This window comes from Ostreococcus tauri (genome assembly GCF_000214015.3).
Source record: "Ostreococcus tauri WGS project CAID00000000 data, contig chromosome 06, whole genome shotgun sequence".
In the NCBI taxonomy this organism is placed as follows: domain Eukaryota; kingdom Viridiplantae; phylum Chlorophyta; class Mamiellophyceae; order Mamiellales; family Bathycoccaceae; genus Ostreococcus; species Ostreococcus tauri.
The window spans coordinates 548,383-572,653 of record NC_014431.2 but is presented as its reverse complement, the minus strand read 5'-3'; the positions used below and the strand labels follow the sequence as shown (position 1 = coordinate 572,653).

Genomic DNA, 24,271 nt, shown 5'->3' with positions numbered 1-24,271 from the left:
TGACGTGTAATCAGGAGAATTGGCGGGAGGGGTGTTTAGATAATTACGATGAGGAGGACTTTTCCTACGTCGATGGTCCGGGATTGACGAAGATTCGCGGGAAGCGAGAGATGGAGCGATATCTGAAGAATCAGTTTGATTTCTCCAGGCAGTTTTTGACGGTGGAGGACGAGGTGTGCTCGGTGGACGCCGCCGGCGATGATAATTATGTCGCGACGTGGCGGCTCGATATGCTTCTGGGGACGGGAGCGCTGCGAGACATTCAGGGGATCAGTGTTTTGAAATTTGCTCCGGGTGAGTCGAACAAGATTCGGTACCATAGAGACTATCTCCCGGACGGGCCCATCTGGGAGCGAGCTCCGATAGTGGGCCCTCTGGTGAAGCTACAGCGTCAGACGTACACGGCGTGCATGCAATCGGACGTCGGGTGCGCCAAGGTTTTAGGGGGCGTCGAGTAGTTTGCGATCGTGCGTCTCGTTGTTCTCGTATTAGAGTTTTAGAGGTGAAGTGGATATCTATTCGTGCCAGCGGCGAGCCAAACACGCCATGTCTAGGATGACGACGTCACTCGAAGAATCGAGACGAAGCACACCATCGACGCCATCGATGGATATGAGTCGACCGGTCTCTCCCCGATTGGCGCCTTCCGCGGCGGTGACGACGATGACGCGCGACTTGTTCTCCGGCTTGACGATTTCGAGCTCGTCCTCCGTAACAGTCTCCTCCTGGGCCGTTTTCGGCACCGTTTCCAACACTTCCACACCGTCTCGCACTCGAACCGTACCGATCTTAACCTGGAACGTCGAGCCTCCCGGACCGACGGACGTGACGTAACCTTGAGCGCCGCTCGAGAGCCGCACGACGACACCTGGGATGAAGCGACCCATATAATCCTCAGGCCATGCAGCGACTGGCGCCGCCGGAACAGGAACAGGATCCTCAACGCGCGGGGCATCATATCCACCTGGTGTGATACCGTATCCGCCGGGCGTGGCGCCGGTGTAGTCCGCACCAGGCGTGACGCCGTAACCAGCGCCCGGAGTCGGACCAGCGAGCGCAGCCGAGTCGCCAAAGCCGCCGGGCGTGTACCCGGTCGCCGATCCCCAACCTGTACCGGCGGTCGAAGTTGGTTGCCACTCTGATGGCATGTGTGCCGGCGTTTGCTGAGGGTTCCAGGCCGCTTCGCGCGCGGGCGTCATGGCACCGTGCATGGGCGTCATGCCGCCAGCGCGCGCAGGAGTCTGTGGGTAGTGCGCGGGAGTTCGAGCCCACGGCGCGTCGAAGCCGCTTGGCGGCGGGCGGGACAAGAACGAATCTCGACTCGCTGCTACTTGCGGAACATCCAAGTGCTCTCGGTTGACCGTAATCGTGCGCGCCTGAGCTTGCAATTCCATGCGCACGGTGGAGTCCGTGACATCGATGATGCGGCCGACGTAGCCCTTGTACACACCTGAGCGAATCTTCTTCGTCTGCCCAATGAGTGGATCGCGACCGCGGCCACGACCGCCGGCGAACGCACGCATGGGCATGGCGCGAGGAGCTTGGTTACCCTGCGCCATGAGATCGCCACGTAACCCAGAGGTGAAGGAGCTCGCAAGGAGCGCGTGTGCCGGAGACTTCGGAGGCAAGCCGCTAGCGCTCATCATTTGGGCGGCGACACCGCCCCCGATCTGACTACCCTTGTTGCCACCGTGCGCAACGCAGTTCCGAGAACGGATGCACACAATACCACCGTGCTCTTGGACGTGCCGCGCTCGAATCCAAAGCGTACCCTTGTAAATGTGCTCCACCGTCCCCGTGGCGTCCTTGTACTTGCCGTCTATGATGCGAACCATAGATCCCTGATCGATCGTGTCCATGTGCGCGTCCTGGGCAGAGATGTTCCGGCTGAACAGTTTCTTTTTCAGATCGTGCAGCTTGACCGGCTTGATTTCAGGACGATCGGACGTGCCAGCGTTGGTCATCACAAACGCCACATCCTTCTCAACTCGGACAATACAGCCAACTTCGTTACCGTCAAGCATAGCCAGGTCGTGCAGAGCGAACTCTCCTATGGTGTCAATACGTTGCGTCGCTTCTTCACTGTCGGCGAGATCGTGCATGAAAACTTGGAACTCCTCGTTGCTCACAGTCGAGAAGATGTGCGCCACGTCACGGTCCACCTTGACCACCATGCCAACGACGCCTTCGTGCTTTCCGTGCAGCACGCGCACGGTCGATCCCGTCTTGAAGTGCTTTCGTAGCTGCTCCGGCTTGAAAGTCAATAGTTCGTTCAATTCCTTGTGAGATGGCATGACGACGACCCGTCCGTCGGGATCGACTCGCTCGACGACGCCTTCGAGGTTGCGCAAATCGCCCTCGACGATGAGCACTTGATCTCCCGTCATGAACTTCAAGTCCGTCTTGCGAGCGCCCACAGCCTTGGATAAGGCAGCTAACGCACCGTTCGCGGCGCCACCTTCTGTGTCGACATCTTCACCGACGGCGAATCGCTGCAACTCATCCAAAGTTGGCGTCTCAGATAGCTTCACCGTGGCGAGAGAGCACGTCTTCAGGTGGTAGCCATCCTTTATCTTCGTAGTTCCGCAAAGAATGTCGACGACATCATGGAATGCGCGATCAAGTCGACCCTTTTCCAAGGGCAGATTAAATCGTTTCGCCTCGGACTCCGAGAATGGACGAGCCGGTGGTCGAACTTGTGACTTCGGCTTGCCCTTGACGCCAGCTTCCTTATCCGCGAGGTGCTGATAATCGATCCGCGGGACCAACTTCACCGTGCACTGGTTATCGGCGTAGTTTACGTCAATGACTTGTGCCAAATCACCCTTGTAAACGCCTGTGCGCATGCGCACCCAGGAGTCTACCTTGACCACGGCGACTTCCTTCTGCACCACGCTGATGGAGTCCACCATCTCCTTAATCGGCACCAAACGAATGGGCTTGCTGTGGTAAACATGTCTAAGTCCTTGCAGCGCCTTTCGCACGTGGTCCTCGCGATGGGCCTCGACGTAAATGTATCCCTTGAGGTGATCCTGGCAGACGGCGGAAAAGATCTGCATGGGGGGTTTCCCTTGCTTTGCGAGATTGATCATCTTCTGCATCAGACACACCGTAGTCTCGCGCTCCTTCCCAAGCTTCACGGTCACCATCCAAAGCTTCGGATCGCGAACTGTCGGATGAAGCGCTTGCTGATCGACGCTGTCGTCGATCTGCCCCCTCCCAGCGTCCGCGTACCTCTGCTGGGCGTAGCGCTCCTTGATCATCCGTTCAATCTCCTCCTCGTTATCCATGCGCTCGAACGCGCCTTGGTTCTCCATCCGCGCGTGCATTCTCGTGTCCATGTCTCGCCTCAGCGCCTCGCGCTCCTCATCGTCCAACTGCTCGTCCTCTTCGCCCTCATCTTCCTCGTCTTCCTCCGAGTCGTCCGCCTCCGCTTCGTCGTCGATGAAACCGCGCACGCCCCTCTTCTTTTTCTTCTTTTTCGCCCCACCGTCGTCCTCATCATCATCGTCCTCATCTGCGACGTCGTCGACGTATCGGTTCCGTTTCGCCCTCGCCTTGCGTTCGCCCACGATCTCGTCTCCGCCGTTGCCTCTCAATTCCTCGAGCTCATTTTCCAAATCCTCATCCTCATCCTCCGAGCCGTCGTCTTCGCCGTCTTCGCCATCGTCATTATCCGCGGCGTCGTCTTCGCCGTCGTCACCCTCGGGTTCGTCACGACGCTCATCGGTCTCTCGTCCGTCGTCGTCACCCGAATCGCTGTCGTCTTCGCCGTCCTCGGCCCGTTCGTCGGCTAAACGGATCGCCTTGGCGGTATTCTTCGTGAACGCGCCGTGCGCGACGCGCGTCATGACCCCCTGTGCGATCGGCGCGTTTCGGCGACGCGACGGGAGACGCGCGCGCGTGTGTGGAGCGAGGACCCGGGTGGATCTTGCCTTTTGTTTCAAGAGTGTGTTCAGGGTTTGGAGTACGTCGCGCGCGCGAATCGAAGCGATACTAGAGCGAGCTCAGAGCTCAGCGCTCGCCGAGTCCACGGCGCGATTGCGATGCGATGTTTTTGATTTTCCGGAGGACGTGGTTTCGCCCTCGAACCAGTTCAGTCGGTTTCCGGAGACGTCCATGTGCTCGAGCGTACGCAAGGAGATGACAGCCCAGTCGACTCGGCCGCTGAGTCTATTGTCGCTCAGGTCGAGGTAGCGCAATCGGCGCGCGGCAGCGAGCACGGATGGCAGGGATCCAGTGAAGACATTCGCCTTGACGCTCAGACGTTCGAGGTGTTTCACGGTCCAGCTCTTGGGAAGGTCACCACTTAGCAAGTTGTGGGCGACGTCCACGATGCGTAAATTTTCAAGCTCGACCAGTCCCTCGGGTAAAGAGCCGCTCAGGCGGTTATGACTCACGTCGAAGGTTTCTAAACGCATCGCGGATCGTTCGTTCTCGCCCTGGTAAATGTTACGAGGCAGCTCACCCTCGAAGTCGTTCCAAGACGTGTTGAAATATTTGAGGGTCCGACGCCGCAGGACGTCAAAGGGTGGCTTGCCGCCAAACTTATTCGCCGCCAAGTCTAAGTGTTCTAGGTGCGCAAGATGCGCGAATGTCTGCGGTATCGTTCCATTTAATTCGTTATTCCCGACGTCGTAGACGCGAAGCGTCCCAGGAAACGGAGCCTCGGGAAGTTTGCCCCGGAGAGAATTGTGCGATACGTCAAAAAGCACCAATGGTAATTGCGATAAGAGCTCGGGAACGGGACCACTAAGGGAGTTTTCGCTCATGTCAAAGAATTTTATCTTCGAACTCTCTTCGAACTGCGGCACATTGCCTCGAAACCGGTTTCTCGACGCGGAGAAGACCTCTAACGCTGTTAACGTGGCAACGTTCGGAACGGTCCCCGTGAGCGCGTTACTGGACGCGTTGAACATTCGCAAACTCGCGAGATTACCAAACTCCTTTTCAGGTAACGTCCCGGATAAGGCGTTTCCGCTCAAATCTACGTGAGTCAGCGCCGAACCTTTGCGAAACAGTCCCGGTGGAATGTCCGAATAGAGCGAGTTCGCGCGCACCAAAAGGTAGCGTAAGTCCTTCAGCTCGCCGAGCATCGCGCTCAACCGACCCTCGAGACGATTGTACGACAGATCTAATCCTTGAAGCATTTTCAGCTCGTCTATGGCTTGCGGCATGTCGCCCTCCAACCCGTTATCTCGCAAATTTATGAAGGTTACGCCCAAATCCTTCTCCTGACATGTGACGCCATACCACTCGCAGTACGAACGGTCACTAGAATCCCATCCATCGCGCTTGCACCATCGCGCACCGTTCGTCCTTCTATAAATATCTAGGAGTGCCTGCTGCTCTTGATGCCTGATCGCGTCCAGGCTCGCGGACCCCCCGAATGCGTCCTCGGGCCTGACCCGTATCGGAACGTCACGTTCCCATCCCCAAAGCCCTCGAGCCTTGGCGTCCGTGCTCGCGCCTCCCGCGCCTCCTGGAACGTCCGAGACACCAGACCAACCGAGCCAATTCGCCGAGCTCGCCCGTCCAGCAATCGCTTCCTCCTCCGCCGCGCGCGACACCGCGTCTCGCACGAACGCCGTCGCCTCCTTTTTACCCCGCGTCTCCGGATTAGACATCGCCGCCGCGCTCGTCTGACACGCCTCGTGTAACGCCTGCCTAAGATATCGCAGCGCGTCCTCTCGTTTCATCCCTCTCGACCCGTCGCTCACGACTCGGTACGCCTCGCACGCGTCGCTCGCCGTCGCCGCCGCCCCCCCTTGCGCCGCGCACGCGCGCTCCAGCGCCACCGCCGCGCCACCGCGCGCGCTCGCCGCCGTCTCTTCCTCGAATCCTTTCGCGTACGCGTCGCACGGTCGCTCCAGCGCCGCCTTGACGCCGCGAGAGAGCGGCCTGGCGATGTCAACCGCTGGCGCGGACGCCCCCCGCGCGCTCGCTCGGACGCCGCGCACGCGCGCGTGGACGACCGCGAGGAAGAAAAGGACGCGCACCACCGTTCGCGCGCATCGCCGCGCGCGCGCGCGCATCGCCGCGCGCGCGACGCCCGGTGTGCCGTCGGTCGTTGCCGCGGTCGCGCGTCGGCCATCACGCGCGACCGCTTAAATACGTACATGGGCTCGTTGGCGAGTCATGACCCCACGACCTATGTAATATACGAAAACCCCTACGAAAACGACCAAGCGAACGACGTGCGACAGAGCTCTTCTGGGGCTTCACGCGCGACGCGAGCCGCCTCTTCTAGACGCACACCGAGCGAACATGCCGTTCAAGAGTACGTCGTGTCGACGGATGATGATATTTGTCGCGTCGCGCGCGCGTTGAGAGAGCGAGATCGGCGTCGCGCGCGAAGCGAGAGAGGAGTCAACTGACGAGAATCGCGCGTTTTGCACACCGCCGCAGGAAACATCGAAGTTGGCCGCGTCGCGCTCGTCAACCTCAAGGCGGACAAGCGCTACGGCAAGCTCGTGGTGATCGTAGACATCGTTGACCAGAACAGAGTGCGTGTTTGGGATCGAATGAGAAGTCGCGCGCGTCGTACGAGCGGAAGATCGATCATCGCCGTGACCCTAGAGTGCAGACCCTAAAGAGATGATGTTTCGCGAACAAGAGACTGACCGGGCGATTTCGTTCGACGAATAGGTGCTTGTCGCCGCTCCGGGCGTGAAGCGTGATGTGATCTCCCTCAAGCGCGTTGCTATCACCGACATGAAGGTTGAATGCGAACGCGCGTGCGACGAAGCTGCGCTCAACGCGGCGTGGAAGGCCGGCGAGGTCGAGAGCAAGTGGGCGGCGAGCGCGTGGGGCAAGAAGATCGCGCGCCAAAACGCTCGCGCGTCTCTCACGGACTTCGAGCGCTTCAAGGTTGCGCTCGCGCGCACGAAGCGCAGCGCCCTCATCAAGAAGGCGCTTGCGGCGTAAGGGGGTTCCTGAGTGCCACGTCCTAGCTCTTAGAATCACTTCGATGCCGAGGGTGGCGTAGACACCTCGTGTTATGCTACTAAGTCGTCGATTACACTACTAAGAATCTCTATCGCCGCGCGCACCGTCTGCATCGCCACGTCCGTGACGTCGACCTCCACGCCCTCGTCCACCTCGACCACGGCCTCCCGGCTGCGCGACTCGAAATATTCTAATACGCGTGCTTAACTCATCCTCGCACGTGAGGCACGCCAATTTGCTATCACCGTTAAAGTACTCGAGATGTAAACACTTTGCCTCGCACACCGCGCACTCAGCCTCGTCGCTCACGCTCGCTCGTCGTACTTCACGAGGCAGTCGTACTGAGACGTCGCACTTGGAGCAGTGCAACTTATCTTGCGCACTCGCCGACGGATCAAGCATAAGCACGCCGCCGGCGGTCGATAACACGCACTCCGGGCAAGGCGAAACCGCCACCGCATCCGCCACCGGGTGTTCCAGTGGATGTGGCGATCCTCTTAGCAATGCTTTCACTCGTGGTGCATTCTCCTTGTACGGCGGGAAATTGAAACAAAACGGGCAAAGAGGGAAACTGCGAGTCGTTCCCTTGGCTGTGAATATCAATAATTCGAAGCCGCATATCAGGCAGGTACGACCGTTGTGTTGTTTGAACGTACCACCGATCGGTAATTCGAAAACAACCTCCTCTGTGGGACAATATAATCTCTGAATTCGTCCATTCGCACCGACAAGTTTCAGATATCTCGAGCATCTGCCACACTTCGAGTACGGTCTCGACTCCGTCGTCGTGTGCGAAAACGATGCCTCGAATAGAGCATCCATGGCTGCTATATTCGCCGTGAAGTAATTGAACTTATAGAACATTTGGGCGAGAATGTGATCGACGACGCCTTCGTAGGGAGCTTCACCTTTCGCGACGAGATCGAGTTGCTTCTCGACGTGTCGACGCACAGTTGGCAATACGAGCTCGGCGTCGATGGCTTGGTAGCCCTGCACGAGGGTAATTCCGAGCTGTGTTGGTACAACTCTGCGTCCTCTCTCGATGTCTACGTATTTGCGCGTTTGAATGTTGTTGATGTGCGTCGGAATGGACGCATCCGTGCCGATGCCGTTCTTCTCCATCATCCCGATGAGCTCGCTCTCTGTGAGGTAACCCGGAGGCGCCGTGGTGTCGCTCCTCAGATACGCTGACTTTATTGGTATCTTAGTCCCCGGGACGACATTCGCGGGCAGCGGCGTGTCTTCAATCATCCTGTGTGGCATGATCTCCGTCCATCCTTGCGCGGTCACCTCCTTGGCGTGCAGAGTGAACTCCTCGCCTCCGGCGCGAAGCACAGCCGTTTGCGTCTCGTACTCGCAATCGGGCGATACGGTCGCTATGAAGTGTCGGGAGATGAAATCGTAAAGGCGCCACGCCTCGCCGCCGCCCACGTCGCCTTCGGTCGACGCCCGCATGGGCGTGATTGGAGGGTGGTCACCCGCGTCCACGCCGCGTCTAGGTGGTGTCATCAACCCCTCCTCCACTAGACCACGCACGAACTCGCCCCACGTGGGGTGAGACGTTTGAATTCGAAGCGTCTCCTTCAAGGCGAAGCCAGATGGATACGCCGTGCTCTCTGTGCGAGGATATGAGATGTGACCAGCCATGTAAAGACGCTCAGCTACCTGCATGGCTCGATGCGCCCCCATGCCGAGTCCCGCCGAAGCCGCCTTGAGCATCTCCACCGTGTTCAGACCACTCGGCCTAGGGCGCTTTTCCGCCTTGGATTCCACAGATACGACGTCAAACGTTTTCGCGTCGTTGACGAGTTGAAGAAACGCGCGAGCGGCCTCTTCGTCGAAGAGTCTTGAGCGCGCCCATTTTGGGGCTACTTCCTCGCCGCGATCGGCGTCTGCGAACAAAGCCTCGAGCACCCAGTACGGCTCGGGAACGTGCCGAACAATCTCCAGGTGTCGCTGCACGCAAAACCCGAGAGTGGGCGTCTGACACGGTCCGTACGACACCACGCGCGCATCTAAGCGATCGTACTTGTTCAAGAAGTACTGCGTCTGAAATCGAGTAAACGCCACGCCCATCTTCAAATCGAGCTCTTGTCTCGCGTCAACGGCAAGCGCCTCGTTCCTGTTCGCCCTACCCAGTGATTTCATCGCATTTTCCACACTATCCTTCGTCACCGCGCTGAATTTGGCGCGCAAAATCTCTCGTTCACCCCCACCACTTGTCCGCATCGAAGGCGCGCACGCCTCGATGACCTCAAAACAAATGTTCTCCCCCTCCCGGTCGCAATCGAGCCACAAAATCAACGTCATAGCTCCCTTCGCCTCGCTCTCGAGATGTCTCACCATCTTTCCATCCGCCCGCTTCACCGTCGGCGCCGCGAATAACTCTCCCGGATCGCAAGATTCCCAAGACTGAAACCTCTCTGGAAAGTCGACGCTCGCGACGTGTCCCTTGACGCTCGTCACTCGCCACGCGCGGGATCGCATCGTCCCCAACCCCCTACCCGTGAACTCATGGACGTCGCCCGCGAACCCTTTCCTGGTCGTGAACGCCCCTCCCGGCGCTAAGAACCCCGCGATGAGCGCGGCGAGCGACGGTTTCTCCGCGACGCACAAAACGACCGAGCTCATAACCGTCTTCGCGCTCGAATTCGTTGAATCACGCGTTCTCGCGCCCTCGTCTCGCGCCACGATCGGTGCGTCCGTGGTACGACGACGCACGCGCCCGTCACCGCATCCCGATCGCGTCCTCGACGCGCGCTCGCTCTCGCGCGAAGAGAGCGAACGTGACGACGCGCGCGAGGGCGTGAAACGCACAAACTCGCGAAGCGCCGTCAGACACCACCGCGGACGACGGAACCACAGCCGGTGAGGATAATTTAGGTCGCTCGCACGTGTGATGGGTTTACGGATACCGGTGGTGCAAAATGTAACTAACATCTCGCGATTGTGAATACATCGTTTCTATTCTTTGGTCGGTCTTGTGAGGAGAAAAGAGAATGACGCGTTCTCGTTGAAGATGGACGGCAACGCGTAGCCTGTGAGCTGAATATTAATCGAGCTCGCGTCGATGTTTTCATCGATACTGAACTGGACACTGCTGTCATCGTCGAGAAGGAACGAATTACTCAAGTGTGCGCTGTTGTCCTCTTTCATACGAACTCGCATCTCGCTCAAAACGTCCGCGCTGACTGATTCCGTACCGTACTTGTCGTCCCAGTACATGGTACTGATTCGATAAAGCTGTTGAATGCTCAACTGTGGGCACAGCTCCAGGGTGATTTCATTCAGGGTCTTCTGGGGCTTCTGATGGATCACGAGCAGCTCGACCGCTTGTCGAATGAAACGCAGTTCGTTCAAAGCGTGCTCACCAACAGCTTCATTCTGTGGCTTGCGTGCCCATCCATCTAGTAGCGAAAGTCCCATCTTAATGTACTCGCCATTGGAGAAAGAGCAGCACTCACGGCGAAGGAGGAGCGCGTTGAACATCTGCACATTGATGAAGCAGAAAATTTGATCGAAGAATTTTCGAGTGAGCTGGGCTGGAACGTTGTTCAGGGCCATAGCCTTGACGGAAGTTTCAAGCACATCCAAGATTCTCATCCAACCGTCGCCTAACATAGCCGAGGAAGAGCGTGATAGCGTAGCACCACCTGTAGATACCTTCGTGCTTGCCACGCGATTTCTCGGAGCCTGGATACACGTCGCAAACTGTGGATTGATATCCTTCTTAGCTCGGTCACGAAGCGTGCCGTAAATCCGCTCCACAAGCGCCGCAAGCTGTTGCTTAAACAGAAAAGCCGGATACTTCGCATCGATGTGCGCCACACCATTGACTCCAGGAGATGATGTTGGCGTTGACGCCCTTGCGAACCTTGAGTTGATTCGATCAAAGAAACTACCGCTCTTTCTGCGCATTTCCTTACTACCCGACGAGTGCGTCTTCAACGTTCGGTGAAGCAGTTGGAGCAGCGTGAAAGAGTTACTGAGCCAGTATGCAAGGGCGGTGTGATCTTCTCCGGCTCGATCAATATTCAAAGATATGGCGTCCATGATTTTGTCAAAAAGAGTCGTTCGATCGAGCTCAAACGTTCCCCATTTGATCAAGCATCTAAAAATTACGCAAGCGAGAACCGGAGTGCCGTTCTCGGTGAAGCCAGCGTCAGCCGCGTTCTTTTCTATGAATCCTAGCAGGATGGAGTACTCGAGGTGCGACCGGACTTGTTCCAGCTTGGCCTTGCGCGCATCGAGCTCAGCCTGTTCGCGCTCGAGCGACGCCACGACGTCATCGCTATGCGGTGTGTCTGGCGACCTAGGGGTATCCAACGACTCCATAGGGGACATTGGGCTAAGCACACCAGAGAAGCGCGCGCTCCTCCTATCCATACTGGGTGATGTGAACGACGACTTCAAGTTTTCGTTCTCCTTTTCCATATCTCTGATGTCGTCACGCATTTGATTCACCATCTTGTCGAGATCGTCTCTGGCGTGAGTCAGAGCTCTCACTTCCTCTTCTAGCTTTGAGCTGAGTTGCATCTTTTCGTTTATTTTCACGACCAGCTCTTGAAGGGCAACCAGTGATGGCTCATTCGAAACATCGTCGCTGGATACGCCCAGCTTGGCGTTCAACTCTGCGAAAAGTGACGCTGCCTTTTCTTTCCACTGACGCAACTCCTGAATTTCCACACGATTTGCCGTTTGTAGTTCTTGCATCGATCTCTTGAGCTCGATAATTTCGTCGTCCTTCATAAGTGTGGTGCCCTCAATCTTCGCATTCTTCGCGTTCGCGTCTGCTAGTTCCTTCTCAAGTTCATCAACTCGTCCGCGCAGGGCGCTCTCGACGTTGGCATGTCTCGCGTTGTCGTCCTGGCGGGCACGTTGCTCCATGACAGTGCGCATCTTTTCGGACTCGAGCTGACGTTCGAGTGCCGATTTCGCCTCAATCAGAGCCCCGGTCTCTCGCGCCTTACTCCTCAACTGATTGAACTCGATACGAGCGAACTTTCCTCGCCATCTGGATTGGATGCAAGTGGCAGCCTTAGTGGCCCGCGCTTCGGTATCACGTGTTTCTTGCAGAACTTGTCGCGCACGAGCGCCTCTGACGATCGCCTGAATTTTCAGCGCCGCTTCCTTCGTACGATTGAATTGAATTCTCGCTCGAATGGCTCGGAATGCCGTTTGGATCCTCAACGCGGCCATCTCCTCTCTGATATCCCGGACTTTCTTGCGGGCAATCATGCCACGTGTCACCGCAGCAATTTTGATGGACGCTTCTCGCAACTCACGAAATTGCTTCCGTTTCACAAACGTTCTCGCTCTACTTTGAATGGCAATCGCCGCTCCGTTTAGTTTGTTCAGCCTGAGCACATCCAAAATGGCCATCTGCCCAGCTCTGAGAAATACCTGCGTCTTCCCGATTTGCCATCCCTCGACGTTCGCCGCCTGCAAGATCCCCTCCAGCGCTTCACGCTCTTTACCTTCGAAAAATAGCGATGCAGCGCTCGGAGCGAGCAAGCCAAACCTCGCCAGAAACACGTCAATGGACTTTCTCGAAGGATAACCAGCGCAGCTGATACGAATTGCCTCCAAAACACCACCGCAACGTAACTGTTGAAGAACGCTTGCGCTGTCGAAGCGCGCAGGCTCCGAAGCAGCATTCGGCTTGATACACCTGATATAATGAGGTTCAGTGGCGTTAAGCTTTTGCATGAGCTCACCAAGCTGCTTTTTAAAGCGAGCACCAACTGAGCTGAACTTCGTTGAGGATTTACTGCGTCCAGTCTGGTCCACACAGTCGCGTGAAGTAGCGAACATCTTTACTAGTTCTTCATGAGAGCTGCTCGCGATCATCTCCTCCTGTTCCTGAATGATGAAATCCTTATTCTTATCGAGGAAGCTTTCAGACTCATACGTCACTTCGCCGGCATAATGCGACAGCGTGAAAGCCGTCTGCGTCAACTTTGGCTTGCTGAAACGCGTGTCGTTCTTAAGACTAGAGTACAACTTGTGCACGAAGTGTTCATCGGTACTAGAACCGAGCATGCACGATTCGTCCAAGAGAGATATGATTCCGTTTGCCCTTCGCTCGATGACGTCAAGGATGTCTTGGTTGTCGATGAACTCGATGTACGACCAATCGATGCCTTCCTTTTCATACTCTGCTTGTTCCAACTTGAAGATGTGCTGGTTGAAGTGTTGTTGCAGCTTTTCGTTCGCAAAATTGATGCAAAATTGCTCGAAAGAATTGACCGCAAAACTCTCGAAACCATAGATGTCGAGCACGCCGATGTAGCGCTCACTGCGCTCATCCTGGCCTATGCACGCGTTTATTCGCTCCACGAGAGCGTCAAACAATTTTGAATATAAACTCTTCGCGAGGGCATCGCGAGAGTGCACCGCGGCGGCTGCCGATAGAGGTTTATGAATGACCTCGTCGGCGAGAACAAGTCTTCTCGTACGAAGGGAGCGTTCGAGCTTTTCAGCATCAAGTCTCAGCACTGCAGCACAGTCCAACAGAGCACTCTTCGCATCTTCTCCCGCTAAATCGCACCCTTCATCCGTGGATTCGGCGCTGTCGACGAAATGTACGTTACCCAAGTGTAGAATCCCGGCGATGACGCTCATGATGCTCTTTTGCTCATCCTTAGTGATGCCGATGACGTCCATGGCTTCGATTGTGCGTCTGAACTCCTCTGCGTCATCCACGCCTTTGAGCTCAAAGCACGAGCTTTGGTTCGTGTAGTGAAATCCTTTAGCGTCTTTCAAACGCAAATCTTCTCGAAAACTCGCCTCAGCGCCGGCACAGAGCTGATAAAACACGTGAAAGTTCCGCTCGAGATCGCTTGTCTTCACCACGCGACTTCTCTCAAGAAGATACGTTCGTATCGCGGCGCCACTGATGTGGCGATTTGCATCGAACTGCATCTCCACATACTTTCCAAAACGACTACTGTTGTCATTTCGCACCGTCTTCGCGTTTCCGAAAGCCTCTAACAATGGGTTGCTCTCCAAAATTTTCTTCTGCGTCGTTTCACTCGTCGCGTCTCTCTCATCCGGTCCAGCACCTTCACACATCGATCTGTACGCGATGTATCGCATCAATAACTTCGCCGTTTCAGTCTTACCCGCCCCAGACTCTCCGCTCACCAGAACGCTCTGCGACGTGCCCTCGGTCCGCATCGCCTCGTACGCCGCATCCGCCGTGGCAAACACGTGCGGACTCAAGTCCCCCAACCTCAACCCTCGATACATCCCCATCATGTGCTCGTCGTACAGGTGCCCAACGTCCTTGAACGGATTTACCGCGATCAGGATCGACCCTGTGTACGTGTATATGTCATCCTGCGCGTACCGCTGCCGCAAGTTTTCCAAAACGCCTGGCTCGTGCAGATGATTCAGTTTCACCATATCCTCCTGTCCCTGCGTCTCCCGCATGAGCACCCGATCGATCTGCCGCTCGAGCCGCTTCCCACGCATCGTCTCCACCACCGCGACCCCTCTGCTCTCGTCCAACGCCCTGACGACGCCTCGCGCGTGCGTCGCACCTCGATCCAGCTCGTCGTGCTCGGCGTCATCTTCTTCACCGTTCGCGATCGCGCGTTCGATCCACACCTCCGCGCCGACCGCGACCGCGTGCACGACGTCCGTCTCCTTCATCGCCGCCGCTCGCGCGCGCGCGCGGGGCGGTGTGCGGGGCGCTCGCGGTGATTCGCGCGAGATTCCTAAAAGCAACGGCTTTTCAGTCTCGTCTCGTCACACGCCACCGCACCGCACCGGTCGCCGCGCGCGCGCGATGACGTCCACGAGCGCCCCGCGCGGGACGATGGGCGCCCGCAGGTCGCTCACGCGCGCGTACGAACGACACCGGAGACGCGCGCTCGGGGAGACGCACGAGGATTTCGATGCCGAGTCGCTCGGACGTGGGACGTCGCGCTTGCTCGATGCCGCGCTGGGCGGTGGACGGAGCGACGACGCGGTGACGATCGATGTCCCGATGCGAATCGGGGGCGGACCGCGGTGGGTGGAACGGTGCGACGAGGCGTCGAGGAACGTGGAGCGGATTCGGGAAAACTTGCGCGCGCTGCGGGACGCGCACGCCAAGGCGCTGTTACCGAATTTCGAGGACGTCGGCGCCGAGGACGTCGTCGCGGAGTCGTTGACGAAGGAGGTGACAAAACTGTTCAAGCGGTGCGACGTGACGATCCGAGGGGTGAGCGAGACCGGGGAGACGGGGGACGAAAAGGTGGTGACGAATGCGCAGAGAAAGTTGGCTATGGAGCTGCAAAGTCTATCGCAGGAGTTTAGGAAGATGCAGAAGGAGTACCTGGCGAAGCTCAAGTCACAGCAAGACCGTGGGCCCGGGGCGGCGGGCTTGGATTCGTACGCGCAGTTTAGCGGCGGCGTGGGCACGAGCGAAAGTGCGCGAGGTGGCGGCGGAGACTTGATGCGCATGGAGATGCTCAATCGCGCGGAGACGACGAGCATCGAACGCGATCGAGAGGTGATGAAAATATTAGAGTCCGTACGAGATCTCGGCGGGGTGATGAAGGATCTGTCGGCGCTCATTATCGATCAAGGCACGCTCTTGGATCGTATTGACTACAACTGCGAAACAGTCGCGGCGACCGTGGAGGAGGGTCGCAAGGAGTTAGTTCAGGCAGAGAAGTCGCAGAAACAGAGCGTGGCGATCATGTGCATCTACATTCTCTTAGTGATGGTTGTGTTCATGATCTTCGTCGTCATCGGGCTCAAGTCGTAATACATAGGAAGCCGCGTCGGTTGTGATTGACTTGACTTGCGTTTCAACCTATACTAATAACCACACTCACGCGGAGATCATGCTAAAGCTCACGGAGACCCCGATGACGATCCCAGTCACCGCCCCCGCGAGGACCTGCACCGGGGTGTGCCCGATGTGCTCGCGCAGAGGCCTTTCTTGGATTTTACTCAAAAACGCGTCGAACCCCTCGTCGAACAGCGTGTCCGCGAGCGTGCCCTCACCCTCCGACCCATCCGTGTGTAAATTCGCCCCGCCCCGCTCGACGTCTCGCCCCACCCCACCCCCACCCTCTCTCGATCCGTACACGCCCGCGACGAGCGTGTTGATCACCTCCGCCTGTCGTCCCGCGTGTAACCGCACCCCCATCGCGTCGTACATCACCACCGCCGCGAGCCCACAGGCGACCGCGAACGAGGGCGCGTCCAAGCCCGCGCTCACCCCAGTCCCCGACGCGAGCGCGGTGACGAACGCGCTGTGCGAGCTCGGGAACCCACCGGAGCCGACCGCGAGGGACGGTCGCCAGGCGCCACCGGCGACGCGCGCGGTGAGCGGTTTCAGCGCCTGCGCGACGACGAGGGCGACGAGGGCGGCGACGAGGGCGGGGTTCGTCGCGGCGGCGCCCATGTCGGGCGCGCGGCGCGGCGCGAGACCCCGAGGCGCCGCGCGCGGTCGTCGACGCCGTCGATGGAATCGTGTCGTATGTCGTCGAGTCATGACCGGTGCGAGCGAGTGGGTACTCGGACGTACGGGTCGTGACCCGTCGATATTTAAACATCCATCAGGATCGATCGCCCGCGACGCCGCACCGGGCGACGCGCGCGCGGACGACGGCGAGCGATCGCGCGCGCGCGCGATGGATCCGAACGCGAACGATCGCGCGATGGCGCTGCTCACGGGGTACGACGAGGGCGCGAGTGGGGAGAAATCACCGGCGGAACGCGAACGACAGCGTCGGGAGCGATTGGAAAAATTCGCGAAAGCGTTCGCGAGCGAGGACGAGAGCGCGAGCGAGGGCGCGGAGGGGGGCGGTGGGGTCGTCGTGGATGATTGGAGCGATTCGGAGAGCGAACGCGAGGCGTGGCGCGCGATGGAGCGCGGGGAGATGTCTCCGGCGCTCGATCGGGCGACGCGGAGACGGAACGGCCGGGGAGGACGCGAGACGACATCGACAGCGGCTCGATCTCTGACGTACGATGTGCGGGTGGATTATAATAATTTTGCGGAGGCGGAGGCGGCGGTGCGGATGGACGGCGAGCGGGCGCTGAGCGGTGTGGCGTACGCGTATCGCTCGGCGGAGAGCCGAACGTCGACGCTCGAAGACTCGGCGAGAAAACTGGTGAATCGGGTGGAGACCAAGGTGTCGACGTTCGAGCGCGAGGCGGACGATTACGCAGCGAGACGCTTGGAAAAGGCGTTGAACGCGGCGGCGCTGAGCGAGACGCAAGAGGAGGATTTTCGCCGGCGTATTCGACAAACACTGACGAGGCAGTCTCGGGCGTACGAGGATGTCATCGAGGCTTTGGATCGAGAGCTTGTTCAAAGGATCGACGTTGCGCAGAGCGCGCGAGAGAGGATGCAAGACACGTTCGGCGCGGCCTACGTCGAGGCGTACGAGCGTGGCAACGAGGAAGGACACGACGCGACGCTGACAATTTCTAGGAAGCGTAACGGCGCGAACGCCCTCTTCAAACTCGTCGGTGGCACTGTCGTGACGGCTTTCCGGGTCGTCCGTTTGCCGTTGATAGTCGTCAACGGCGTCACGCGAACCGTCTTCGGTACGCGAAAAGAAAGGGTTGCCCGCGAAGTAGAAGATTATCGTGAGTTCCGACTTCAGTCGCCAGACAAAACGGCTGCTCCGGACGCTGCTACGCATCGCGGCGTCGAGGGACCTTTATCTCCGTCGAGGAGATCCGAGAAATCGGACGTCTCGTCGCTCGCAACCACGCGACGATGGCCGCTGGGAGCGACGGCGCAGCGTGTCAACGCTCACAAGCGTTACAGCGTCGCCGGATCGGTTCGCTCCGCCATGACGCGCAAAACTATTTACTCTCAACTCGAGTACGGGCCCGAAGAAGACAACGACGAGAACGAGTTCACGAACGACCCTGGAGTGAATCGGCACCAAAAAATTGTGCGAACACTCACGCGCTTGATTCAGCTCGGTTGTTTTACCGCAGTCGTATCGCTGAGCGTAGGGCCGAGTGACCGAGCGATTCGATCGCGACAAATTGCCTTGAAGATCTGGAAAGACTTTGAGGGGCACGTCTCCAAGGGATGGTCAGCGTTCCTGGTTCGATGGACCGCGATTAGCGCGAAGCTTTCGTCGACTCCGACTCAGCAACAACGTCGGAATCCCACGAAGGTGAAGCGATCTAAGGTGCCGATTCAAGTGCCAGCTTACGTTCCCGACGAGGAAAATAATGAGACACCGATCGCGTCTCCGGTTAAACCTCGTGGCGACGGACCCACCGATCGTGAAGATATACGCGCGTTCGGTCGCGGATAGATTTAGAGAAGGCGACGCCATTTGGTGTAATATGTATAAGTTGCATGGCATGCTTCGCTGGCGCGTTAGGTACAACATCAAGCGAATACACTGTCGAAGATCGCGTGACCTCCTGGAATTTCACATAGTATACAGCCCAGACCCAAGTTGAAGTGCGGCGAAAAGGTGACGACGTGTGCGGTAATGAATGGTGAGGACGCTTAAGGAGCGTCAAGATCATCCGCCCGACGCAATGGGTTGTGGGAATAACGTGCTCATCGAGAAGAACCTCTGGATGCGTTCGCACGCATTTTCTTGCCTCGTTTCTTGGACTGGAATGACGTCGTGGACGCTAGCTCGGGACTCAAAATGTCTTTGTCTGGTACGGCGCCGATGTTCTGAGCCCACGCGTACGGGTCGTCTTGTGAAGAGTCCTCCGAGCCGCGGTTGTTAATGCGGCTGGTGGGAGCGATAATACCTCCCATGGCGCCCAGAGTATGACTGATGTTGGCCGTTCCGAGACTGATATCCATGTCGTACACCGTCCTATGCACTGACACCTCATTCGTTTGCGCGTTCCGCGTGCGAAGTTGCACGACGGGACGAGCGCCGGAGAGCACTTCGTCCACGCTCTCGGCGACGTTGTGCGCCACCCACATGTCTCGTTCGTGCATTTCGATCAGAATTGGAAACGTCGGGGGTCCTTGCCGTTCGAGAATAGATTTTTGACACCCCCGGGCCCTAGCTTCGTCATCGCCCAGCGTCACCGTTTGCACACCGCCGACGAGGTCGGTGAGCGTCGGATTCTTGATCAAGTTCTCGAGCAACTGTCCGTGCGCCGTGCCAATGAGTTGCACGCCGCGCTCGGCGATCGTTCGACACGCCAAGGCTTCGGCTTCGGTGCCGATTTCATCGACGATAATTACCTCTGGCATGTGATTCTCCACGGCTTCGATCATGACTCGATGCTGCTGCGACGGGTCTGGCACTTGCATGCGTCGAGCGCCTCCGATGGCGCGGTGCGGGACGTCGCCGTCACCGCCGATTTCGTTGCTCGTATCGATGATGACGACGCGTTTCTTGAGCCTATCACTGAGTACACGCGCCATCTCGCGGATCACGGTGGTCTTTCCGACCCCGGGTCGGCCGAGAAATAACACACTCTCTCCGCTGGGCAAAATGTCGTCGATCATATCGATGTGCCCCGTCACCGCCCTCCCGACGCGACACGTCATGCCAACGATCCTTCCCCGGCGGTTACGAATGCACGAAACGCGATGTAACGTCCCCTCGATCCCCGCTCGGTTATCCCCACCGAAATCGCCCACAGCGTCGGACGCGGCGATGAGCTCCTCCTCGGTCACTGGCGCCTCGCGAAGGAACACTGAACCGAGTTCACCAAGAAACCGCGCCTCCGGCGCTCGCCCGAGATCGAGAACGATCTCCAAAAGACTCTCACTCTCGGGGTGCTTCTCCACGACGTCTCTCACGTCCTCCGGGAGCACATCTAAAATGGACACCAAGTCGTCGCACTCGCACTCCTCCCGTCTCGCCTCCGCGCCTGCGTCGTTTCGCGAGCGCGTCGCGCGTCGTCAGTCCACCGTAACTCGGGTCATCGCGTCCATCCCGACACCGTTCGCGATCCAACGCAATGGTATCGTCCACCGTTCACCGATTTCCTCCCCACACGGCGCCACACGCGTCCCGAGCGCGAGGCCTCGTACGCAATTTCAAACGTCCCACAGATCCCAACGGTCCCTTTTCAAATATTCCCCACCATCCGCCCCCGCCCTCGACGCCGCCGTCGCCCTCGCGCGTCGACGCGCGCGCGCGAACGCACCACACCACACCATCGCATCGCTCGCACCTCTCACGCCCGCGCGCGCGCGCGCGCCCGTCCCACGCGTCCACGCGCGTCGCGCGAATGTCTCGCGTCGACCGCGCGCCCCCATCATCGGCGTCGGCCGAAGCGACGACGCCATCGCGCGCGTCCACGCCCACGCGGACGTCGACGGTGAAAATCCACCGCCTTCACGCCCGCGCGCGCTCGACCGCGCGAACGTCGCGCGATGGACGACGTCGACGTCAACGTGTGCGGCGACCGACGCGGCGCGAGCGCGATCGCGCGAATCGACACCGGTGCAAAAAGCACATCTCCGTATTCCGCGCCCACGACGTCGATGTGGGAATATTCCCTCGCGCGCGGTGTCGTCGCGCAAAGACCCGCGTGTGGCGACAAAAAAGGTCCGCGTGTGAGACGAAAACCGCCGTGAGACGACCACCGCCGCGGTGGCGGCCGCGTCGGGAGAGCGCGACGACGATGATTCGCGCGATCGCGTCGCCCGCGTCCACGTGCGCGCCGCGCGCGGGAGACACGCGCGCGCGCGCGATGACGCCGCTTCGAACGAGGTGCGTGCCGCGACGGTGACGCGAGAGAGAGGCGCTGGGACGGGGCGACCGCGGGCGTACCCTGGGGACGATCGAGGGTGGGCGAGAGATTGACGCGCGGTGTGACGTTCGACGATGCGTAGGGTCGCGGTGCGAGCGATGGTGGATAAGGCGTCCGTGATGGCGGCGTCGATGAAGGCGAAACCGACGAAGAGCGCGGACGTGAGCGCGACGGGGGCGAACCTCAAGGGATGGACGCCCGCGTCGTGGCGCGAGAGAGAGGCGCTGCAGCAACCGAAGTACGAAGACGCGAACGAGCTCGAGAACGCGCTGAACGAAATCAAGTCGCGTCCGCCGCTCGTTTTTGCGGGGGAGTCTCGTGATTTGCAAGAGAAGCTCGCGAACGCCGCGGCCGGGAACGCGTTCGTTCTCTTTGGTGGCGATTGCGCCGAGAGCTTCAAGGAGTTCAAGGCGGATAACGTTCGAGACACGTACCGCGTGTTGCTGCAAATGGCCGTCGTTTTGATGTACGGCTCCGGTGTACCGGTCGTGAAGCTCGGCCGTATGGCGGGTCAGTTCGCCAAGCCGCGGTCGGAAGACCTCGAGACTATCGATGGTGTCTCTCTGCCGTCGTACAGAGGCGATAACATTAACAGCTGTGAGTTCACGCCGGAGGCTCGCCGCCCGGATCCCGCGCGCTTGGTCAAGGCGTACGATCAATCGTGCGCTACACTCAACCTGCTGCGAGCGTTCAGCGGCGGTGGCTATGCCGCCATGACTCGCGTGAACGACTGGGAGTTGGATTTCACGGAAAACACGGAGAGAGGTCGCCAATATGCCGACCTCGCCAGCCGCGTCGACGCCGCCATCGATTTCATGGCGGCGTGCGGCATCGATGAGAATCACCCGTCGATGCAGGAGACCTCGTTCTTCACCGCGCACGAGGCGCTTCATCTCGGATACGAAGAGGCTCTCACGCGTCTTGACTCGACCACGCGCGAGTACTACGGGTGCTCTGCCCACTTCTTGTGGTGCGGAGAGCGCACTCGTCAGCCCGAGGGCGCGCACATGGAGTACTTCCGAGGTGTCTCGAACCCGATCGGCATCAAGATTTCCGATAAGAGTGACGGGGAGAGCGTTGTTAGCTTGGTGAAGCATCTGAATCCCGACAACGTTCCGGGCCGCATCACCCTCATCTCGCGCATGGGCGCCAAGAAGCTGCGCGAGCACCTTCCGCGTCTCATCACCGCTATCGAGGATGCCGGACTCAATGTGTTGTGGGTAACAGATCCGATGCATGGTAACACGATCAAGACCGACAATGGTTACAAGACGCGCCCGTTTGAGGCCGTACGAGATGAAATTATGGCGTTCTTCGAGGTGCACGAGAAGATGGGTACGCACCCGGGCGGGGTTCACTTAGAGATGACTGGTCAAAACGTCACGGAGTGCACCGGCGGCACCAACAACGTCTCCGTTGCCGACTTGGAGAAGTGCTACCTGACGCACTGCGACCCCCGTTTGAATGCGAGCCAGGCCATCGAGCTCGCGTTCTTGATGGCGGGCGAGTTGCAGGCCATGCGTCGCCGTCGCGCGCAGCAATAGAGAGCTTGCTCAACGACTCGCTCAACGCTCGCTCTAGCTCATTCTTGCCCACCGCATCCCCGCGCGTGACGGATGTAATTCGCACGCGCTTAGATTTCATTGCGCACGTGCTCGACCGCTCGCAATTCCACATCTTGTCGCTCGCGTCGCCGCCGATCGCCCGCTCCAAAGGCGAACGGGCGCCAGCGTCACTGTACGACTTAGGCGCTCTCTTAGCAGTCCGTGCGCGGTGCGATGCCGGCCGCGCGCGCGTTTCTGCGTTCAGTGGTGGTACGTTTTGATCGTGCGCGAACGCGAGAGCGCTAGCACCGACGACGCGCGAGCGACGACGCGCGAAAGATGTTTCTGCATCTGCATCGCTTCGAGCGCTTGAATAACGAATCTCTCGTCTGGCGCACGACGCGCGCGTTCAAACGTGACGCGACGCGCGAGCAGAAGACAAACGTGCGACTGACGACGCCCGGTGCCCGATTCGGGACGACGACGCAGGCATGCGAGCGCACGGGGCGCACAACGAGACGTTCTAGAAAGCCTTCCACGAGCGACGGGCCGATCTCTCTCAGACGCGGAGCGACGACGACGTCGGCGAAAGCGAACAACCAGGAGCGAAATGAGACAAATAATGCGTATCAAACCACCTGGATGTCTCAAAAGCGCCTGGGCGAGCTCAGGAATCGAGCGGTAGAGGCGATGAAGTTCAGTCCTTCGTGGCTGAAACAGATAAAGATGCCGATCGGGACGTCTGCCGGAAGCGTGTTGCCCGTCGTCGGTAGCTTCGAGGAGCTTCTTCGAATCGCGGAGATCGCGCTGTTGAATTCAAAACCCGTGGATGAGATCGAGGCGTTCTTTAAGGGGAAGGAGGAGGTGCGAGTGCTTGAGTTGAGCTCGTGTGAGCAGCGGGCGATTGTCTCGACAGATCATAAACGGCGACTGCACACAGTTTCGCTTCGTGGGACGAAGAACCTTCGAAACGTGGCACAGAACATGCGTATGGGTACGAATCCGATCGGCGATGCGGATGATTTAGCGGTGCCCATGCACAGAGGATATCGCAACATAGCCCGGCGGTGTCTCGATGCCATCGAGCCACTGCTTGTGGCAGGGTACGAGATTCAGTTGACTGGGCATTCTCTTGGTGGCGCCGCCGCCGTGGCGCTCGCACTGCTTATCCACAAGAAAGGGAAAGCCAGGGTGAAGCGTGTCGTGACGTTCGGTGCGCCGAAGCTGGGCCCTAAAGAAACTGCAGATGCGACGGAGGAGTTGGACATCCTTCGAGTGGTGCAAAAGGATGACATCATCCCACTGCTTCCGATGTCTCGACCTTTCGTCCGTCGCCCTTACTGTCACCTGGGTGAAGGCATTCTGATCGATAACGATGACCCTGGTGTTTTTGCAGACTTGCCGCGCGAATGGGGTGCGGCTGGAATCTTGTGGCGTCAGCGAATGTCCTTCACGGATGTGGCGAACTCAGTTCCGCTTGCCTCTTTGGACGCAGACTCAGTGAAAGAGTTCGCGAGACCACTCTCCGCTGCGGCAAAGCGAGTGACGGAAAGGGCCAGGACGTCGTTTCTCGCCCGCTTTAGCATGCCCACCGAGATCGAGCTCGAGGCTGAGGTCAAAGACCTCATAGCAGATGCCATGGATTCCAAGGACTCGTTTCTCTCCATTCAGGAGGAGTTCAACGCGAGCGCTTCGATGGCAGACGATTCCGCCGATGTACGGGAGAGTATCACCACGAGTATCGGACCGACAATTTTTGAGCGTCTATGGGTGCTTCGTCAGTACTCCGCCGATGAAAGGCTTGAGAGACTTAACTCGCACAGGATGCACCGCTACGTTGCGGCGATCCGGGCATCGATCGACAGTAGACCGAGACGAGTGCAGTTGGCGGACATCTACGAAACATCGGACGAGGACGATACACGGAGACGTGGACCGCCGGAACGTCGCCCGTCGATCCCTCAATTATCCCAAGCTATTCTTTCCATTCGGGGCCGATAAAAATCTCGCTCCACGTGTATTCATTTATTCGACTCGTCAAGTCGATATCTTAGCAGTATTTATAT

At 58.7% G+C, this 24,271-nt stretch overlaps 12 protein-coding genes across 12 annotated transcripts; 6 read left to right on the top strand and 6 right to left on the bottom strand.

Annotated features, from left to right (window-relative positions):
- OT_ostta06g03360 (unnamed product) lies at nt 1-458 on the top strand (the record flags this gene model as incomplete). Its single annotated transcript, XM_022984069.1, has 1 exon — nt 1-458. A coding segment is annotated over one exon (458 nt), but the record flags the coding sequence as incomplete, so codon positions are not given.
- Nucleotides 459-515: 57 nt separating this feature from the next.
- OT_ostta06g03350 (unnamed product) lies at nt 516-3,851 on the bottom strand (the record flags this gene model as incomplete). The annotated part of the gene is made up of 1 exon (XM_022984068.1): nt 516-3,851. One exon carries the CDS (start codon nt 3,849-3,851, stop codon nt 516-518), a length of 3,336 nt encoding a protein of 1,111 aa, XP_022839264.1.
- Nucleotides 3,852-4,007: 156 nt separating this feature from the next.
- OT_ostta06g03340 (Leucine-rich repeat) lies at nt 4,008-6,035 on the bottom strand (the record flags this gene model as incomplete). Its single annotated transcript, XM_022984067.1, has 1 exon — nt 4,008-6,035. One exon carries the CDS (start codon nt 6,033-6,035, stop codon nt 4,008-4,010), a length of 2,028 nt encoding a protein of 675 aa, XP_022839263.1.
- A 232-nt stretch (nt 6,036-6,267) lies between these two features.
- On the top strand, nt 6,268-6,927 carry OT_ostta06g03332 (Ribosomal protein L2 domain 2; the record flags this gene model as incomplete). The annotated part of the gene is made up of 3 exons (XM_022984066.1): nt 6,268-6,280; nt 6,409-6,506; nt 6,649-6,927. The coding sequence occupies 3 exons, from the start codon at nt 6,268-6,270 to the stop codon at nt 6,925-6,927; spliced, it is 390 nt and encodes a 129-aa protein (XP_022839262.1).
- A 99-nt stretch (nt 6,928-7,026) lies between these two features.
- On the bottom strand, nt 7,027-9,579 carry OT_ostta06g03325 (DNA topoisomerase, type IA, central region,subdomain 2; the record flags this gene model as incomplete). The annotated part of the gene is made up of 1 exon (XM_022984065.1): nt 7,027-9,579. The coding sequence occupies one exon, from the start codon at nt 9,577-9,579 to the stop codon at nt 7,027-7,029; it is 2,553 nt and encodes an 850-aa protein (XP_022839261.1).
- A 333-nt stretch (nt 9,580-9,912) lies between these two features.
- OT_ostta06g03320 (IQ motif, EF-hand binding site) lies at nt 9,913-14,604 on the bottom strand (the record flags this gene model as incomplete). Its single annotated transcript, XM_022984064.1, has 1 exon — nt 9,913-14,604. One exon carries the CDS (start codon nt 14,602-14,604, stop codon nt 9,913-9,915), a length of 4,692 nt encoding a protein of 1,563 aa, XP_022839260.1.
- A 136-nt stretch (nt 14,605-14,740) lies between these two features.
- Nucleotides 14,741-15,706, top strand: OT_ostta06g03310 (Syntaxin, N-terminal domain; the record flags this gene model as incomplete). The annotated part of the gene is made up of 1 exon (XM_003079923.1): nt 14,741-15,706. One exon carries the CDS (start codon nt 14,741-14,743, stop codon nt 15,704-15,706), a length of 966 nt encoding a protein of 321 aa, XP_003079971.1.
- A 66-nt stretch (nt 15,707-15,772) lies between these two features.
- Nucleotides 15,773-16,351, bottom strand: OT_ostta06g03300 (Acid phosphatase/vanadium-dependent haloperoxidase-related; the record flags this gene model as incomplete). The annotated part of the gene is made up of 1 exon (XM_003079924.1): nt 15,773-16,351. One exon carries the CDS (start codon nt 16,349-16,351, stop codon nt 15,773-15,775), a length of 579 nt encoding a protein of 192 aa, XP_003079972.1.
- A 229-nt stretch (nt 16,352-16,580) lies between these two features.
- Nucleotides 16,581-18,233, top strand: OT_ostta06g03290 (unnamed product; the record flags this gene model as incomplete). Its single annotated transcript, XM_003079925.2, has 1 exon — nt 16,581-18,233. The coding sequence occupies one exon, from the start codon at nt 16,581-16,583 to the stop codon at nt 18,231-18,233; it is 1,653 nt and encodes a 550-aa protein (XP_003079973.2).
- A 254-nt stretch (nt 18,234-18,487) lies between these two features.
- On the bottom strand, nt 18,488-20,194 carry OT_ostta06g03280 (P-loop containing nucleoside triphosphate hydrolase; the record flags this gene model as incomplete). The annotated part of the gene is made up of 2 exons (XM_022984063.1): nt 18,488-19,773; nt 20,080-20,194. 2 exons carry the CDS (start codon nt 20,192-20,194, stop codon nt 18,488-18,490), a joined length of 1,401 nt encoding a protein of 466 aa, XP_022839259.1.
- A 407-nt stretch (nt 20,195-20,601) lies between these two features.
- OT_ostta06g03270 (DAHP synthetase, class II) lies at nt 20,602-22,205 on the top strand (the record flags this gene model as incomplete). The annotated part of the gene is made up of 2 exons (XM_022984062.1): nt 20,602-20,621; nt 20,744-22,205. The coding sequence occupies 2 exons, from the start codon at nt 20,602-20,604 to the stop codon at nt 22,203-22,205; spliced, it is 1,482 nt and encodes a 493-aa protein (XP_022839258.1).
- A 234-nt stretch (nt 22,206-22,439) lies between these two features.
- Nucleotides 22,440-24,206, top strand: OT_ostta06g03260 (Lipase, class 3; the record flags this gene model as incomplete). Its single annotated transcript, XM_003079918.2, has 2 exons — nt 22,440-22,475; nt 22,695-24,206. The coding sequence occupies 2 exons, from the start codon at nt 22,440-22,442 to the stop codon at nt 24,204-24,206; spliced, it is 1,548 nt and encodes a 515-aa protein (XP_003079966.2).
- Between the last annotated feature and the right edge of the window lie 65 nt (nt 24,207-24,271).